This window comes from Pogona vitticeps, chromosome 2 (genome assembly GCF_051106095.1).
Source record: "Pogona vitticeps strain Pit_001003342236 chromosome 2, PviZW2.1, whole genome shotgun sequence".
In the NCBI taxonomy this organism is placed as follows: Eukaryota; Metazoa; Chordata; class Lepidosauria; order Squamata; family Agamidae; genus Pogona; species Pogona vitticeps.
In genome coordinates this window covers 201593114-201611518 of record NC_135784.1, presented here as the reverse complement: position 1 = coordinate 201611518, position 18405 = coordinate 201593114, and the positions used below count along the sequence as shown (strand labels likewise).

Below are 18405 nucleotides of genomic sequence, written 5' to 3'. Positions count from 1 at the left end.
TTTCAAACGTCAGTGATCATCCATAGAATCTGGCTTGAGCTTTGCTTTACCTCAGTGGTTCTTAACCTTGGGTTACTCAGGTGTTTTTGGACTGCAACTCCCAGAAGCCTTCACCACCAGCTGTGCTGGCTGGGGTTTCTGGGAGTTGCAGTTCAAAAACACCTGAGTAACCGAAGGTTAAGAACCACTGCTCTACCTCACTGTACCATACAGAAGAAATAGTGTAATCAGTTATATGCAGAAGTACCTACTTCATCTGATAAAGATTGTTTGTTCCTCGATGGTCAATATCGTGACATAAAGCTGCAGTAACCATAGCAAGTGCTTCAAGATCAGTGTAGTACTGTTTCAGATTGCCTGTCTACAAGGGGAAGGACCACACATTTTGATGCTCATTCTTAACAGAAATTTCAAACAACGATCTTAATGACATTTAGTTAAAAAAAAAACCAAGAACAAGAGACCTTTGGGTAGTGTGGGCGGCATATAAATTAAATAAATAAATAAATAATAAATAAAACTTTGTACCAGGGACATTTTTCTATTCATCCTAAAAACTTTGGTTCTTAACACTACTCACATACCAGAGTATATTGCAATTAGTGTTAAATAATGCTTGGAAAAGACCTTGATGTTAGGGAAGTGTGACGGCAAGAGGAGAAGGGGACAACAGAGGATGAGATGGCTGGACAGTGTCTGCGAAGCAACCAACATGAAATTAACACAACTACGGGAAGCAGTGGAAGATAGGAGGGCCTGGCGTGCTCTGGTCCATGGGTTCACGAAGAGCTGGACATGACTAAACGACTAAACGAATGAACAAATGCAGTGAAAAGGATGGCCAACAGCATTTTGCAGTGAAAAAGCCAAAATAAATGCATCATTTAAAAAAAAAACATGTTGTATAGAAAACTAGATTGTCATGTAAAAGGATTCTGGCCCATGTAATGGTTTAGGTCTATGGAGCCAGAGGTGGAGAGTTTGATTCCCCACAGGGCCTCATAGACAGGAGCTAAACTCAGTGATCCATAGGGTCCCTTTCAGCTCTTCAGTTTGATGATGATCATCATTATCATCATCATCATTCTTAACATGCTTCTTTTCTGTCTTTGTAATGATTTTTCATAAAGGAGCACTCAGATATACAATACAGTACTGCATTCTGAAATAGCATAGTCAGGAAAACTATTATTATTTCATTCAACATGCCCCCAGTTTCTTGCAAATTATATCAAGTGGCCATCAAAGTTTTGCTAATCAGTGGGAAAATGAGAAGATCCTAAGGACTTTGATAGTGGAGACACAAAAACTTAGCTGTTATAAATAACTGCATCTTTTTGCAAAAAAACAAAAAGCAAACAAAAACCTAGAAAGATTTATTCTTTCAAATATTCAGCTTGTTAATTAAGGATATAACATAGTTGTATGAAAGCATGAGAGTTGGGAAGGAAATGGCAGTTGCTTTAAACAAAAGAGTTTGCAATTTGTGACCCGTGTAATGCATGCAGCCTTCAGGGACATTGTTTTTGTAGCACCTCAGCACCACTGGGGGCTCCAGTCCTCCCAGCCCAGAAATATTTTGAAATGTTTTTGAAAAAAGATTGTGAAAAAATATCCCTTTGCGCCCTGTAATAGGTATAAAGGAAAATTTTGCTATGGTTAGAGGGTGCTTCCACCCCAATACCCTCAATTTTTTAAAATAATTAAAATATATTTTATTTGGCCACTAGAGGGCACAATGGGCTTTTGCAGTTTTTTTTAAAAAAAAAACACCTAAAAAAACCACTTCAGCCCATCTTTCAGCCACATTGTAGCAATCTTTACGGTACATAATCACGGAATACAAACAATTTTTAGAGAATCCAGATCAGTCCCTTTAACCCTGCACCTTGAAAGTGTAACATTTTGGGCTGCCGGCAAAGCTGAAAAATGGCTCTCACCCCTGCTGAGATTGCTCAGCCCACATTAATCCAACCACTATTCAACCAAAACTGTGGCTTGGGAAAGAAGGTGTCAGGAAAACATATCATATTAACATACCATAAGAAGCGTGAACATGGTTTGTGCAACATTGAAGCCATGGCGCCAGTTATGATAAGTAATCCTTCTATAACCCTTGCTGACTGAATATACGAATCTCACCAGCACCTGTGAAAATACAACATTTGTGAGCACAAGTTTGGACTGCTTTGTGAGAACAGGTAAGTGGCATGAAATCAAGAAAGAAACTTGCAGAAATTAAAGATCTGGTTCTACTTCTTGTGTCCAAGGCACCTGTTTGGAGAGAATGTAGAAGGCTGTCTTCCCCCTTCCTTTTGTCTTTCCATTTTCCCTGTAGTGTACTTGGAATATTTGTACCCTACCTGCTAACTGAAGATCTGAAGCATCTGGTAATGTATCGGTTAAATAGGCAAGAATTATCAAAGAGAATCAAAGGATGGACAGGTTTTTATTTAGGATTCCAAGAAGCCAATTCTCATGCTGCTTCTGAATCTCAGGAAGACAGGAACTCTCAAGAGGGAATTGTGTCCTGCCTTGAAAAATGGCTGCCAGAGGAGACCATTCTTCATTCCCTCAAAGGGCAGGACTTCTAAATGCAAGCTACTACTAATGATGGTGATACTGCTGATGGTGACGGTACTGTTGATGAGGACAACTGTGCCTGTTGTTGTGGCATAAATGATAAAAACTGGGCAATCAAATATGTTGATAAGCTTCCTTCTGGCTTTAGCTGTTGTTGTTTAGTCGTTAAGTCGTGTCTGACTCTTCGTGACCTCATGGACCAGAACACGCCAGGCCCTCCTGACTTCTGTTGCCTCCCAGAGTTGAGTCAAATTCAATGACACTGTCCAACCATCTCCTCCTCCGTTGTCCGCTTTTCCTCTTGCCTTTCCCAACATCAGGGTCTTTTCCAGGGAGTCTTCTCTTCTCATGAGATGGCCAAAGTATTGGAGCCTAAGCTTCAGGATCTGTCCTTCCAGGGAGCACTCAGGGTTGATTTCCTTCAGAATGGATAGGTTTGTTCTCTTTGCAGTCCAGGGGACTCTCAAGAATCTCCTCCAGCACCACAATTCAAAAGCATCAATTCTTCGGCGGTCAGCCTTCTTTGTGGTCCAGCTCTCACTTCCATATATCACTACTGGAAAAAACATAGTTTTGACTATGTGGACCTTTGTCAGCAAGGTGATGTCTCTGCTTTTTAAGATGCTGTCTAGGTTCGTCATCACTTTCCTCCCAAGAAGAAGGTGTCTTTTAATTTTGTGGCTGCTGTCACCATCTGTAATGATCATGGAGCCCAAGAAAGTCAAATCTGCCACTGCCTCCATATCTTTCCCTTCTATTTGCCAGGAGGTGATGGGACCAGTGGCCATGATCTTAGTTTTTTTTTATGTTGAGCTTCAGACCATTTTTTGCACTCTCCTCTTTCACCCTCATTAAGAGGTTCTTTAATTCCTTCTCACTTTCTGCCATCAGATTGGTATCATCTGCATATCTGAGGTAGTTGATATTTCTTCCAGCAATCTTAATTCCAGTTTGGGATTCATCCAGTCCAGCCTTTTGCATGATGTATTCTGCATATAAGTTAACTAAGCAGGGGGCAATACTGTATATAGCCTTGTCATACTCCTTTCCCAATTTTGAACCAATCAGTTGTTCCATATCCAGTTCTAACCATTGCTTCCGGTCCCACATATAGGTTCCTCAGGAGATAGACAAGGTGGTCAGGCACTCCCATTTCTTTAAGGACTTGCCATAGTTTGCTGGGGTCCACACAGTCAAAGGCTTTTGTGTAGTCAGTTCTGGCTTTTACACATTCCTTATACCACTCTGCTATAAAAACACATTACCCTATTCCTGACACACTCATATTTTCAAAATAAGGAAAACAAGACTAAAATTGCATGAACATGTCTCCTCTACAGCAGTTGGTATGGTATTAACTGTGAGTAAACACCTACCCCACCATGACATAAATACCTGGCTCTGAATCCAGCATGGATTTTGCCATTGATCCTAGATATTGGGTTGTTTTCAATTTTCCTTCTATTTCAGGCACTTAGCTTCTTCGCATAGTTCAATGTATCTTTGGTGCTTAGGGGGAAAAAAACACCCTATTGCTTCAAATATGAAATGTTGCTCTGGATCAAGGAGGCAAATCGATTTTGTTATTTTTATTAGTAGGGGCAGATAAATAGCACTCCACAGAGCTATCCCGAAGCCAGAACCAGTTGCTGCTCTGCTTGAATCAGCTTTAAAATACATATATCTGCCCTCAAAACAGGGGATATCCAAATTTCAGCCTTGGATCCACTTTAGCCACCTTGTGAGAAAGCCAAGGCATAAATAATCACATGAAATGAAGTGAGTGTGGAACTGAACGGCTTACCACTCATGTGCATTCTCACTTCGGATGACTATAGAGATTGGCCTGCAGATAAAGATTGCCACTTACCTCTTGTGGGATTTGGAATTTCTTCACTACTCCAAGCTCATAGTACATTCGAATGCCACATTTCACAAGGTCTAGTTCAGTCCATTCAATATCAGAAAAGTGGAAGTCATAGATTTCATATTCTTCAGGATCTGGAAGCTGTTCTTTCTGAAGGGAAACAATGGCATCACTTACTCATATGGTATCAGTTCTACCATAGAAACAACAAGTGCTTCTCACATTCCCAACAGTGGGAGTTACGTGGCTGCCATGCTGATCCTTTCAATGTGTGCACAAAGAATATCATTGTCTCACAACAAAACTACGATTTAGGGAGGAGGATTGGGAGATAATATTCATTTTGCCTTTCACCGTCATCCTTAAAGAATTAAAAGACTGTTTGTAACTAGTCTCCTGGGCACACATAGATGCGTGCAAATGACACGTCTATGAAAGGATCCATGCTGCAAGTTTTCTCTGGCTATATGGTAACTCTGCTGGCAAAGTGGAGCAGAATGGAATGCTTCCCAGGTTAGGTTGGTTATATTTCAAAGTAAAGTTAAGATCTATGATGATAAGGCATAAAGACACTCACTAGAACTGCTGTCAACTCTTCCTCCTTACATTCAGTCACCTCTTTGCCAAGCTTTTCTCGTGTTGGCTGTGGAAACAAAGGCACGGCATAGTTATGACCAACGGAGAAAATCCAGAAGGCATCCTTCTACTCATGCTGTATAATAAATTATTATGGTGTTGTTATTGTTGTTAAATACACACAAAACTATGACTTGGGAGGGTTTGCTGATCTGTGCTGCCTTAGTTTGTCTAATAGCAAGGTCAGCACAAACCCTATTCAAACTTGGAATGCTTCTCAGTCCATTCGCAGTTGAAATGGTGGGATTCTACCAACAAATGGAGGGCAGAGGGAGAGTAAGAAGATGGATGGGCAGCAGTTTTAAAACACATACCAGGATGGCTTGAATTTCATTCTTATCACATTGCACATGGTAGAGCACCATATCTTGCGCAATATCCTTCCGGTTCTCCAGTTTGTTCATCTTATCATAAGTATCAGTATTGAGCACAGACCATCCAAGAAACTGTGTTAAAGACTGGTAAAATAAAAATTTAAAAATGAAGTCACTGGAAGAGCTGAAGAGCGGTTGATCTTTCTTTCCTTTCCAAGACCTCAGTTAGGAATCATTTAGTACTGTACAATACAGTATGTCCAACCATTCCTGGACCTGTTCCCCACTTTAACCATACTTGTGTCCAAGGGGCTGTTTATCAGCTTAAAAACAAAGAATATCGTTGTCTCAAAGGTTTGCTGTAAAACTACAGCAGATTTTGCAAAGCAAGCCCAAAAGATTTGGGGAGTTGGGGGAAGAGAGATGACAGTTCTTTCTTCGGGCTAATCTTCACATGATTTTGCTGTTTTAGACACTGATTCTTTATCTAGAAACAGTGTGTCCCTAGGAGGAAAAGGCTATCTGTTTATTCTAACTTAAGGCTGTCTCAGTCAACATTTAACAAATAAGAGGAAATATACATCGTTAAGATTTTTTTGTAGAAGGAAGATGGAGGAAGGAAGGAGGGAGTGGGATCCAGTTATAAAGAGAAGTTAAGGACAGAAGTAGATAAATCCTGAGCTGGGGACCAAGATAATTTGCTGATGATCATAGGGAATAATGAAGCAGAGAAGGTCCAAAGATGATAAAATAAGCATAAAATAAGAAATAAGGTAAAATAAGCATAAAATAGAATTAGAAAGAATGAGAGACTGGAGGTAAAGACAATTGCACTGCTGAACTGTACAGTGGACCCTCGACTTATGGAATTAATCTGTATTGGAACAGTGGCCACAGGTCAAAAAGTCCATAGGTCGAGGGTCCATTTCCCATAGGAATGCATTGAAAACCATTTAATCCATTCCAGGCAAAGAAAAAAAATCCCAGGCTTCCAAAGCTGCACCCGCTGCCCTCTGTCTCCTGTCCCTGTGTGGACAGAACGCAGAGGGCACCGGGGACGGGAGACAGAGGGCAGCGGGTGCAGCTTTAGAAGCCTGGGAAGCCAAAAGGCGCTCCGCCTCTGCTGCCGGCTTTCTGAACCGCTCAGTACCCGCTGCCGGCTTTCGGCTTCCCGAGCTTCACAACCCCCTCCGCTGCCCTCTTTGTACCTCAAAATTTTCGTAAGTAGGGACCTTTGTAAGTCGAGGGTCCACTATACCTAATAAAGCTGAGGAAGTTAGTTCAATCACATTATTCAATAAACAGGGCAATCAACTCATACAGCTGGTGAGCACTGACAGTGGTTTTGGGCAAAGAGACAAACAGTAAAAAAAAAGAGAAGAAATAAGATAGATTGTTTAAAAATGGGACCTAGCCTTATTCTTTGCTTCCTATATGATGCAAGAATCCCAAGGATTCTGCTAGCTGGCCGGGTTATTATTATTTTCTACACAAAGTGCACTAGTGCTGAGCATATCACCATATGATTGAGTTGTGTGAGGAGCAATCTGCATTCAAAGCAGAGGTCCCCAATCCCCGGTCCATGGCCCAGCACTGGTCCGTGGCCTGAGACGGACTGGGCCGCCGAGACAGACCTCCCGCCCCAGCCCCCGCACGCACTCAACCCTGCACAGCCTGTTTGCACCTGCGCATGCGCTCCAGCATGCTTGTGCGAGCACCGCACCACCATTTGTACATGTGCACAAGCGCACGCACCCCCAGACAAGTCTCATGCCACCATTTGGACATATGCACAAGCAAGTGTGCACCCTTGCGAGAGAGCACCCGGGCTTGTTCGTGCATGCACACAAGCGCGATGGGTGCCCCGCCTTCCCCAGCCAGTCCACAGACCGAAAAAGGTTGAGGACCGCTGATATAAAGAATCCATGTTGTGTTCTCAACTCCACTGAAGAAGTCTACCTCCATTAATGTCTCATCCTGTTCGTCAAAGGGTTTCTCATCTTTTCTGTTGTAAAAGGTGGCAACACCGACAATTTCTTCTTTTTTGTTGACTATTGGCATGGAGAGAACATTTTTGATGATCCATCCTGATTCATCAACAGGTCCATCCTTTAAAAAGCAGCATATAGCCATGAAACAGATCAAATGCTAAACTGCAGGTTGCCTCAATAAGAAATAATTCCACTGTATTTGCATACATATTGTAACTCTGTAATTAAACAGGATGTTATATGCAGACAGTACTGTTTTCATATTACTACATGGGGTATATTTACACTAGATTTCAGTCATTTCTCTCTTTCTAGGGAATACAAATGACAGAACCTAATGAACTGTTGTAACATCATTCATACAATACCTGAAATGTAAATGTTTCATCTGAAGCTGCATTCATAATGTTGCAAATCTAGAAAATGAGAAAGGTATATATGTGTATATTTAAGGTTCTGTTAATTAAATCAAAAGTATAATAGCTTAATAGCATAATTGAAACATAATGACTGATTGGTCTTGCCTACATTTAAAGACCTCATAAGGCAATTTGCTACCTCCCATAAGAGGCTCCTATTTGTGAAAAACCATTTCAGACCTCTCTTGCATGCAGAGAACTCTTAAGCTTTTGGCCATCACTGTCTTGATGGGTTATGAAAATATACAGATGTAAATACCTATAAATGATAGAATGATTTCAATATGAATCCAAGGCATACCCTTCAGCATCACAGTGATCCAAGATTATGCACCAATGACCAATGCTGAAGAGGCTGGCCTTTCAATATCAGTGGAAGATAGGAGGGCCTAGCGTGCTCTGGTCCATGGGGTCATGAAGAGTTGGACACAACTTAACAACTAAACAATAGCAACAACACAGTACTTACAAAACCAGTTTCTGCCACATATGTTGGGAGCCCGCTAACCAATGCCCAATGATCTGCCTTAGGATTTCTAAATTGGAAAGAAAATACAAACCAAAAAGATCATCAAATTAGATTTTGGTGTTAACACTTTAGTTAGCTATGAAAAATAATTTGGACAATGAATAGGAATGGGGGGTCATTTCCTATAGAAGTACAATAACAGCTGTGTTTTTAACACTTTGGGATAGTTTTGTAAGACAATTAGAAATGCGCACACACCTGACAAATGGTGGTCTGCGATGTTTTATGGTTCGTCATGAACCATGGCCCACCCTAAGCCAACCAGAAAACTGAATCTGTTCATGGTTTGGTTTTTCATTCATGCCCAATGGGGGAACCCTACCTGCTCCTGTCACTCTAATCACTACACTACACTGACCCTTTGATACTTTCTAATGAAAATGCTTTTCTGGGTTAGATCAAAAGGGTTTGACTTTGTGCTATAGCCAATGTCTGTGCATAAAAATACTGTCGATGTGATATGTCCCTTTTACTTACGGGATAACTTTAATTTCTTCTTTTCCATGCAATATGTAATCAACTACTTTATAAAAGGCAATTTCCTGTAAACAGAACAAAAATAAGAGTTGCCATTCATAATAAGCGAGCAGCCAGTGGAAGAAACTATTTCTATACTGTTTGTTGACTTAACTCTGCCATCTGGAGTTCGAGGTCCCGAATATGGTGGAACTTCTCCCATTAGAACTGGCCACAAGTCAAAGAATTCCTGGAAAGGAGGCAAATATAATAGTGAAAATATTAAGAAATGTAAGTACCCATCACATGCTCCCTGAAATTTGTTAAAAGAAAGAGAAACAGATAGTTCCACTTGCATAGTTTCACAGAGAAAGTGTAGAAGTGGCAGCTAAAGAGTTCAGTGGCTGATCATGTATTTCGGATGGAGAAAGTCATAATTTTAGTCCACGATTATCTCATCTTAAATAATCTGCAAAGACCTCTCCAGTGATGCTGAGGAAGTCCAGAGTATATATATTACTGAACTTGATTGACCACTTGTAGCATTCCCCTTTATTAGGCCAATGGTTCATGTTTTGTTATGTAATTGTTCATGCATATTCATGTTGCTGAGAGGTGGAGCTGAGCGAGATCTTATAAGAGGCAGAACCTGAGTCAGGAGAGGAGTCAGTCAGAGTCACAGAGAGAGTAAGAGTGAGAGAAAAGGAGTTAGAGTGTGGAGTTTGGGGAATTCTGAGGTGTGATTAGAGTTAGGAGTGCATTATCAAATAGAATGTTGTTGTTAATAATAAATTTACTTAAAGAAGATATTCATGAATCAATATCAATAACTATAATCAATAAACAAAGTTATATTTAAAAGACTTTGAAGTGTGGACCTGAATCTTCATCTTCCTGAAGTAATGGTGATTTAGTGATCACCTGGTGGCAGCAGTGTAAAAGAGGGGATTGTTTGCCTTTGTGTGCTCTGAGTTTTGACAGTCAAGAAAGGGGCATGAGGCTGAACGCCACACCACTGTCTTGAATCAGTAAGGCAGTCAGATTTGTGACCCGTAGTAGTTGCCTATTATGTTTCTGGGAGCAGCTAGGGAGAAGGGATTAAGATCTCCCTGTGCCCACATTTCATGGCTTTAGACTGTACTGCTTCCTGTGTCTCAGCCCCTGTAATTAGGCCAATAGAAAGCCTTTCTCTTAAAATGGGTATTGATTTAAGATATCCCATAGACCACATTCTCAGTTATTCCAGACTGCAGGACACGTAACAATGGGCTCAACTTACAGGAAGCCAGATTTTGCCTGAATATTAGGGAAAATGTCTTAACTGTTAGAGCACTATGACAATGGAACCAATTGCCTAGGGAAGTGATGAGCACTCCAACACTAGAGGCATTCAAGAGAAAGTTATAGTTTTGGAAGAGGTAGTTGTGTTAGCCTGTGCAACCATATCAGATCAAATCCAAAGAAGTAAAACAAAACATATTCTCTGACTTTGATTCCTGGTTGGGTTTGATGGCCTTATAGATCCTATATTTCTATTATTCTTCCTCAGTGTTCCCCAAAGTCTAGGGTTCCAGACACAAATCCTTCCCAATTTCACACAGAGTGCCAGTAATTGAACTTACAGCCCTTTACACGCAATCCGGGTTTTCTACCACTGTTTCTTTGGGGCCACCAACCATCTTAAGTTACTTAGGAATGTAGCTTACCTTTTGTCTGCTCATATCCAGGAGGCCTACAGAATACCTGTCACAGTTCAAATAGGCTCTCGCGGTGTAAAATGCTTTGTGGAATTGTCTCTCAATGTCTGTCAATTCCTCAAATACCTTATTTGCCGACCAAAGCAAAACCTGCAGGAAAAAAAAGGCAAACTGTAAAGCATTCCGGCAGCTAGCAGATTTGGGAGCATAATTTCTCCTTTCAGGCTATTGGCAGGGAAGAGGCAGGCATGATAGGCTTGCCAGCTTTTAAAAATAAAGACCCGTGTGGCAGAAGCAGGTAAGCAGAGCTAGGAGAAAAACAAGAGCAATAAGGGAAAGAGGCAGGGCAGAATTTGTTGTACTAACAACACAGCCCCAAAGACTTCGATCAGCAGGCTCTGACCAGCAGGCAGTGGAGCTCAGACAGACTGCGGCATGGTATGGATGAGCGGGGAGAGGTCTGAAAATAAATTATGGGCCTAAAATGACAGCTTTCTACAAATTTATTTTGAAACCAGCATCATGACAGTCATTGGGGAAACATGAGAATAATGTTTGCCAGTCGGTGGCCACCCAGACAAAATGTATATTCTGTGAGCAATGAAGTTGCTTTCCAACCTCTCACATCGTTCTTTTAAAATGCTGTATCTGTGCTCACTTGAATTTTAAAAGGTTCCTGTTAAAGTAGGTGGTTATTACTTTATTCATTTATTACATGTGGGTTGCAAAAGAGATGGCAAAGGGCATGCCATTCCTGAAATCCTAAAGGAATTTATTATGTGAATATCCACAGACACAATGGTTGAAATCCAGTGGTAGAACTTACACCACAAAAGGCTGAAAATGTCATCAGTTTTGATGATTTGCTTTAATTAAAAATTTCCAACCCCCTCAAAAAAGGTCTTGAGGCTCCTTTGGGATCCCTTTCATCCTGAGGAAGCCCTTGGAGGCTTTGGTACTGGAAGGAGTTACCTTTGATTTCTGAAAACTGCAGCCATGAGGATGATTTTACAAGCAGTGATGGCTTTTGGAAATCAAAGGCTTCCTCCCACCATCCCATGACACACACCCCCGTGGCTTTCCCATAATAAAATGGATCCCAAGGGGGCCTCGGGGAGCTTAGTGAAGGGGATCTGACATTTTGATTTGCTAAAAAATCGCTGCAGCTGATGATGGTCATCCACCTTAGGTTCATTCCTCCTGCTGGATTTTATCCACTGTGTTGTCCTGGCTGGTACACTATTCCTCACCTGACCTCTTCGAGTTTCACAATTGTGCAGGTAGCTCAGGTGATAAATCTTCAGGTTCAAAGCTGCAAAGCTGAGGTATTTCAGGAAAAGCTGAGAAACAAGAAGATTCTATTCAGTTTGACAATGTATAGCAACAGTTCAGAACGTAAGGGGCAAAGTATATAGACAGAGTACCTACACTTTCATCTGCACTGCTGAAGAAAGGACCGCCAGTCTTATTTACCGCCATGATCACAGCGACCACATCTTTGCCATTCACGATTGGGGTTGCAAGGATGTTCCTCGTGGTGTAGCCAGTTAATTCATCCACAAAACTACTGAAATGGGGACACTGGTTTGGGGGGAAAAAAGCAACAAACAATCACAGGCTCAACCAGAATCCAATCTTGAAACAGCCCATCTAGTTGAAGAGATGACATAGATTGTCCAGATTTCTTTCTCCACTCGATACAGAAGATATGAATGCCATAGAAACCTGGTGTTTCAGTTGGCATCATACTTAGGAATCATGCTATCCTACTGCTTTTTTCTCTTGTCACGGTTCGAAATAACTTGGTTATCCAGAGAGGACAACGGACTACAAGGCATAGCCATCTTGAAGTCAAGCAAGTATATCTGAGTATGGAATGTAAGTAAATACAGTAAAAATATTATTGTATATGGCTTTCCTCTTTCCCATTTTTCCCTAATAACTCTGTGGGAAGTTGGGCTGGGAGAGAGAGAGAGAGAGAGAGAGAGAGAGAGAGAGAGAGAGAGAGAGAGAGAGAGAGAGAGAGAGAGACTGGCTTAGACTCATCTAGTGAGTTGCATGGCATACAATGCCTGCTCCCACCAAGATCTACCCAGATCACCCGCACTAGTCAGGAGGTGAGGCTGAGGAGCCTAACGCTGAGGGAGGCCCAGAAGGAAAAGACACAAAATTGGGCCTTCTCAGCGGTGGCTCCTTGCCTCTGGAATAACCTTCCTCCGGAGATTCGTGTGGCCCCCACGCTGGGCACCTTTAAGAGACAACTAAAAACATGGATGTACACTCAGGCCTTCCCTCCTGTCAATACTTAATTTTCCTTTATTCTTTCTTTCTTTATTATTTGTTTTTAGTACTGTATTTGTTATGGATTGTTTATCTAAAATCTATGTGTTTTTATTGTATATATGTTCATTGGAAGCTGCCTAGAGTGGTCAGGCCAGATGGGAGGGATATAAATCAGATAGATAGATAGATAGATAGATAGATAGATAGATAGATAGATAGATAGACAGACAGACAGACAGACAGACAGACAGACAGACAGACAGACAGACAGACAGACAGACAGACAGATAGATAGATAGATAGATAGATAGATAGATAGATAGATAGATAGATAGATAGATAGATAGATAGATAGATAGATAGATAGATAGATAGATAGATAGATAGATAGATAGATAGATAGATAGATAGATAGTAGGGACTAAGTGTGCATCTCCTGAGTCCCAGTCCACTGTTCTAATCATTACTGTACACTACAGACTGGCTCTCTTCTATGATGCGGTTTGTGCTTCTGGCAGTAGCATGGATTTCCTGTGTTCTTGTGTCTCTGCTGTTATCCTGTTGCTGCCCCTGATGTGTTTGTAAATAAAATCTTACAGATACCAGAAACTTAAGAGTGGTTTCTCCTCCTATCTACCGTTATAGAGACAAAGTGACACTCCAAATCCTACTGCTTTATTTGGGGATAGGAAAATGGGGACACAAAACTACTGTGGGTAATTGGTTTATTCCTGTATGGGATAAACTACTTATCCATCTGTTATGAACAAATGACCTAGTTATTGAAACTGTACCGAAGAGCAAAGTAATCCTAGACAGCATTTTTGGATTGCAGGGATTTCAGATGAATAATTCTGAATGCAATATGCAGAGTTGAAAGTTTAATAAACATTGTTTTCTGACATAACATAAAGAAAAAAATGCTTTCTGAATAATATCATTACTTTTCCATTAAGAATGCAAATTGCATACATCTGTTTATGAAGGTAACATGCACTCATGTTTGGGTCATTATTCTTATAATGGTACCAGAAAAAATATTGTTTTGACCATCTTTTGCCAACAAATAGCACTTGCAGCCATGCAGATTTGCTGGTTAATCCCTTTAATACTCTTGTCCAATGCCATCCTCATACAATCTCTATTAATTATATTTATGTAATTCTGTTTCATCAGTGACCTCAAGGTGGCTCATGTCATCCCTCTTCTCTGCCTCCTTACTTTAATTCTCAGAACAATCACTGAAAGGTAGGTCAGACTAAGAGTGACTGGCCCAAGGCTATCCACTTTCAAGGCTCAGTGAGTCTTAAAACCTGCAATTCCCATTCCAACATTCATTTCTAACATCACCGAAAGCAGGCATAATAGAAAGAACTTCAAGAGAGATTAAGCAGCCCAAAGGCTTAGAGTAAAAAGCAGGGAAGAGGAATAGCCATCATTTGCAAGACTATTCAGGCGAGCTTTCTCTGAGTGACTGGCTGGCTACCTTTGAGTGAGTGGCTGAGTGGGGCTTTTAAATGGATTGTTGTGCCTTACCGCTTTCTATGTCTTTCTGGTATTTCGCGAAGGCTTTCACGGCCGGGATCTAATGGTTGTTGTGGGTTTTTCGGGCTCTTTGGCCATGTTCTGAAGGTTGTTCTTCCTAACGTTTCGCCAGTTTTTTTGGCTGGCATCTTCAGAGGACAGGAGTAGCTGGCCACAGAAACTGGCAAAACGTTAGGAAGAACAACCTTCAGAACATAGCCAAAGAGCCCGAAAAAACCACAACAACCATCTTTCTGGTATTGCTTTTCTTTACCATTGTGGTTTTTGATTTGTTTTGTTTTAGTGTGGTATTTGCTTGATCCTTTTTAGTATGTGGATACATACTTACTCTTTTTAGCTTTGTCTTTTGATGATGTAAGCTGCCTTGGGTCCTTTTTAAGGAGAAAGGCAGGGTCAAACTATTTTAAATAAATAATAGACAAATAAGACTAAGAATCGGATCAACAGCAGAAGAGTGGTGGCAATTGAAAAACTAACAGATTTTTTCAGTGTGAGCTTTTGTGGGTTGCAGCAGTGGTTCTTAACCTTGGGTTACTCAGGTGTTTTTGGACTGCCACTCCCAGAAGCCTTCACCACCAGCTGTGCTGGCTGGGGTTTCTGGAAATTGCAGTTCAAAAACACCTGAGTAACCCAAAGTTAAGAACCACTGGGTTACAGCACACTTTCTCAGACATACAAAGACTAGTTGTTAGGCTACAGGCTTACACAGTACACAGAATAAAGAAGTTTTTAAAAAAGATGTCAAGAAGCTTTTGAGGAACTGTACTGCGTTTAAATTTATGTCAAAGAAAATAATTTTTTTGGTTAAAGTTATGCCTGTGAATGAACTGAGGGTACTGTACTAATTATACAAAGCATGCTAAGAACCCATGGTCCTTATTTAATCCTTTCGATATACACTAGAATCTGTGGACTTAGCCTCCTTCAGCTGTCTAGATTCTGCTGGCTGTATTCTTTTTATCAGGCAAAGATGGTATACAATTTGGGAATACAGAGGAGGAAGGCAGCGCAAAAATACTGGGCTGAAATATTGGGCCAGATGTGATGGCCACTATTATTTAGGTGGGAGAGAATGGTGGAATGCCTTGTGACTTCAAATTCAAGTGCTGTAGTTGTCTTCAATTCACAAAGCTGCATGAAGACATAGGAGGGAGCTGCACACTCAGTCAGACGGGCTTTTATTTGAGATTACAGATGGAACTGTTTGTGCTGCTGTAGAGGCAAGCTGTGTCCAGTTTAACCTGAACCAAAAAAATTATCTTTTCAGCTTGCAGTATGAACATCAAATAAAGCTCAATGGCAACCATTTCAAATAAAGGCCTGTATCATTATCATTGATTTCATTTGTCTTCACTGAGGCATCAACAGACCATCTGCAAGTCTGTGTTTCCACCACCCATGCCTTGGTAATAGTTGGAATGTGCTGCCCTTTTAAAATATATATAATAATACAATCTTATTCTTTGGCATTTGTCAGCAGGAAGGCAACAAATCTGGAAGCCTTACCTCATCAACGTTTGGGATGTTCACAGTCTTCTTTGTCTGTGCCACGTGGCCCACCACACCCATGTCCAGAGGAAAAACAATCTCGCAGTCAGGGTGCACCAAACATTCCTCCACTGTGCTCTCCTTATGAATGTTGAACAGACGTGTAGCAAGCTCTGGTGTGCCGTTTCGCTGCCTGTACATGAAGAGGCTGCAGCAGTCAGCATGGATAAGAGCGCTAATTCTTCTCAAGGTCTTGAAGACCACTTTCTCCATGTTGATGCTCTCTTGCATGTCTTGTATCAGTTCAAACAGCGTTTCCGTCTGATCCTGGCCCAACCCTTCAAAACCCGTGAAATCCTCAGTAGGTTGATGATGATCGTTTGCCATTTCATGCGAGACCCTGCCCCTCAATTTCCTCTCAAAATATTGCTTTGCAAAATCAAAGTTGTTATCCAGAAATGTTTCTACTTCATCCACGTTAATATTCATGCTCAAAACCGTTGGTTCTGGAGACTGGATTGCACCTGCCTACGAAAGCTTGGTTCCAGTATCAGTGTGTAAAAGAAGGAGATAATGTTCTGTGAGGCTATTATCCACCAACAAGCTAAGGTTTGTTCATGCTGTGTAGCTGGGAGGGCAGATCCTCTCAAGATAACAGATTAGTTTACCTGTTCCAAAGCTGTGAATAATTCCCACCTCCCTTCTTTTACAAGTGTAACCCTCCCTCTCCTCCGATGTGAATTACTGTTGTATTATTCTCATTTCTTGTCTACATGGATCAGTTTGTAGCAATACAATGTCTGTCTTCTACTGTTTTCAAAATTATCTGTCTGTCTGTGATTCTAACTTCATTTCCCGAATTGCTGACAGTGGTTCTGCAGAATGGTATAAGCTCCTTGAAGCCTAATTAAACACACACTGCTCAGTTCTAATCCTCAACTAACCAGGTATCTTATTATTCCTGTTCTGAGGAGCAGAATATATCATTTATTTATTATTTAGACTTGCACATTTCCTGCTGGTGCGGTATGTGACATGAGTCAGTTGAAGCAAAACAACAAAAAGTCTTCTGGCATCTTAAACATAACAAGGAAATGGCAAGAATAAACATTGACATCCTGGGTGTCAGAGAACTAAAATGGATGGGAATGGGTGAATTCAATTCAGACAATTATCGTATCTACTATTGTGGGCAAGAATCCCGTAGAAGAAATGGAGTAGCCCTCATAGTCAACAAAAGAGTGGGAAAAGCTGTACTGGGATACAATGTCACAAATGATAGAATGATTTCAACATCACAGTAATCCAAGTTTATGCACCAACCACCAATGCTGAAGAGGCTGAAATTGACCAATTCTATGAAGACTTTCAACACCTTCTAGAACTGACACCAAAGAAAGATGTTCTTGTCATTATAGGGGACTGTGATGCTAAAGTAGGGAGTCAACAGATAAAAGGAACAACAGGGAAGTTTGGCCTTGGAATTCAAAAGGAAGCAGGACAAAAGCTAATAGAGTTTTGTCAGGAGAAAACAAGCTGGTCATCACAAACACTCTTTTCCAACAACACAAGAGGTGACTCTACACATGGAAATCACCAGATGGGCAATACCTAAATCAGATTGATTATGTTTTCTGCAGCCAAAGATGGAGAAGCTCTATTCAGTTAGCAAAAACAAGATCTGGAGCTGATTGTGGCTCTGATCATCAGCTTCTCATAGCAAAATTCAAGCTTAAACTGAAGAGAGTAGGAAAAACCACTGGGCTAGTCAGGTATAATCTAAATTAAATCCCTTATGAATACACAGTGGAAGTGAAGAACAGATTTAAGGAACTAGATTTGGTGGACAGAGTGCCTGAAGAACTATGGTTGGAGGCTCGTAACATTGTGCAGGAGGCAGCAACAAAAACCATCCCAAAGAAAAGGAAATACAAGAAAGCAAAGTAGCTGTCCAATGAGGCCTTACAAATAGCAGAGAAGAGAAGGGAAACAAAATACAAGGGAGATAGGGAAAGTTACAGAAAATGGAATGCAGACTTCCAAAGAATAGCAAGGAGAGACAAGAGGGCCTTCTTAAATGAACAGTGCAAAGAAATAGAGGAAAATAATAAAAAGGGAAAAACCAGAAATATGTTCAAGAAAATTGAAGATATTAGAGGAACATTTTGTGCAAAGATGGACATGATAAAGGACAAAAATGGTAGGGACCTCACAGAAGCAGAAGACATCAAGAAGAGGTGACAAGAATACACAGAGGAATTATACCAGAAAGATTTGGATGTCCCGGACACCCCAGATAGTGTGGTTGCTGACCTTGAGCCAGACATCCTGGAGAGTGAAGTCAAGTGGGCCTTAGAAAGCTTGGCTAACAACAAGGCCAGTAGAGGTGATGGCACTGCAGCTGAACTAGTTAAAATCTTAAAAGATGACGCTGTTAAGTGCTTCACTCAATATGCCAACAAGTTTGGAAAACTCAACAGTGGCCAGAGGATTGGAAAAGATCAGTCTACATGCCAATCCCAAAGAAGGGCAGTGCCAAAGAATGCTCCAACTACCGTACAATTGTACTCATTTCACATGCTAGCAAGGTTATGCTC

At 41.0% G+C, this 18405-nt stretch overlaps 1 protein-coding gene across 1 annotated transcript in view; it reads right to left on the bottom strand.

Annotated features, from left to right (window-relative positions):
- The window catches only part of PDE6B (phosphodiesterase 6B), a 42707-nt gene extending 24790 nt beyond the window's left edge, over positions 1-17917 (bottom strand). Inside the window, exons 1-14 of the mRNA XM_072991942.2 lie at positions 15827-17917; positions 11921-12073; positions 11743-11832; positions 10502-10642; positions 8971-9045; positions 8817-8881; positions 8280-8346; positions 7760-7807; positions 7360-7509; positions 5401-5544; positions 5028-5093; positions 4454-4600; positions 2041-2148; positions 252-361 (exon numbers count right to left, since the gene is read on the bottom strand). Coding sequence (XP_072848043.2) covers positions 252-361; positions 2041-2148; positions 4454-4600; positions 5028-5093; positions 5401-5544; positions 7360-7509; positions 7760-7807; positions 8280-8346; positions 8817-8881; positions 8971-9045; positions 10502-10642; positions 11743-11832; positions 11921-12073; positions 15827-16297 — 1835 coding nt within the window. The 5' untranslated portion in view covers positions 16298-17917. The remainder of the gene's footprint in view (positions 1-251; positions 362-2040; positions 2149-4453; positions 4601-5027; positions 5094-5400; positions 5545-7359; positions 7510-7759; positions 7808-8279; positions 8347-8816; positions 8882-8970; positions 9046-10501; positions 10643-11742; positions 11833-11920; positions 12074-15826) is intronic.
- Between the last annotated feature and the right edge of the window lie 488 nt (positions 17918-18405).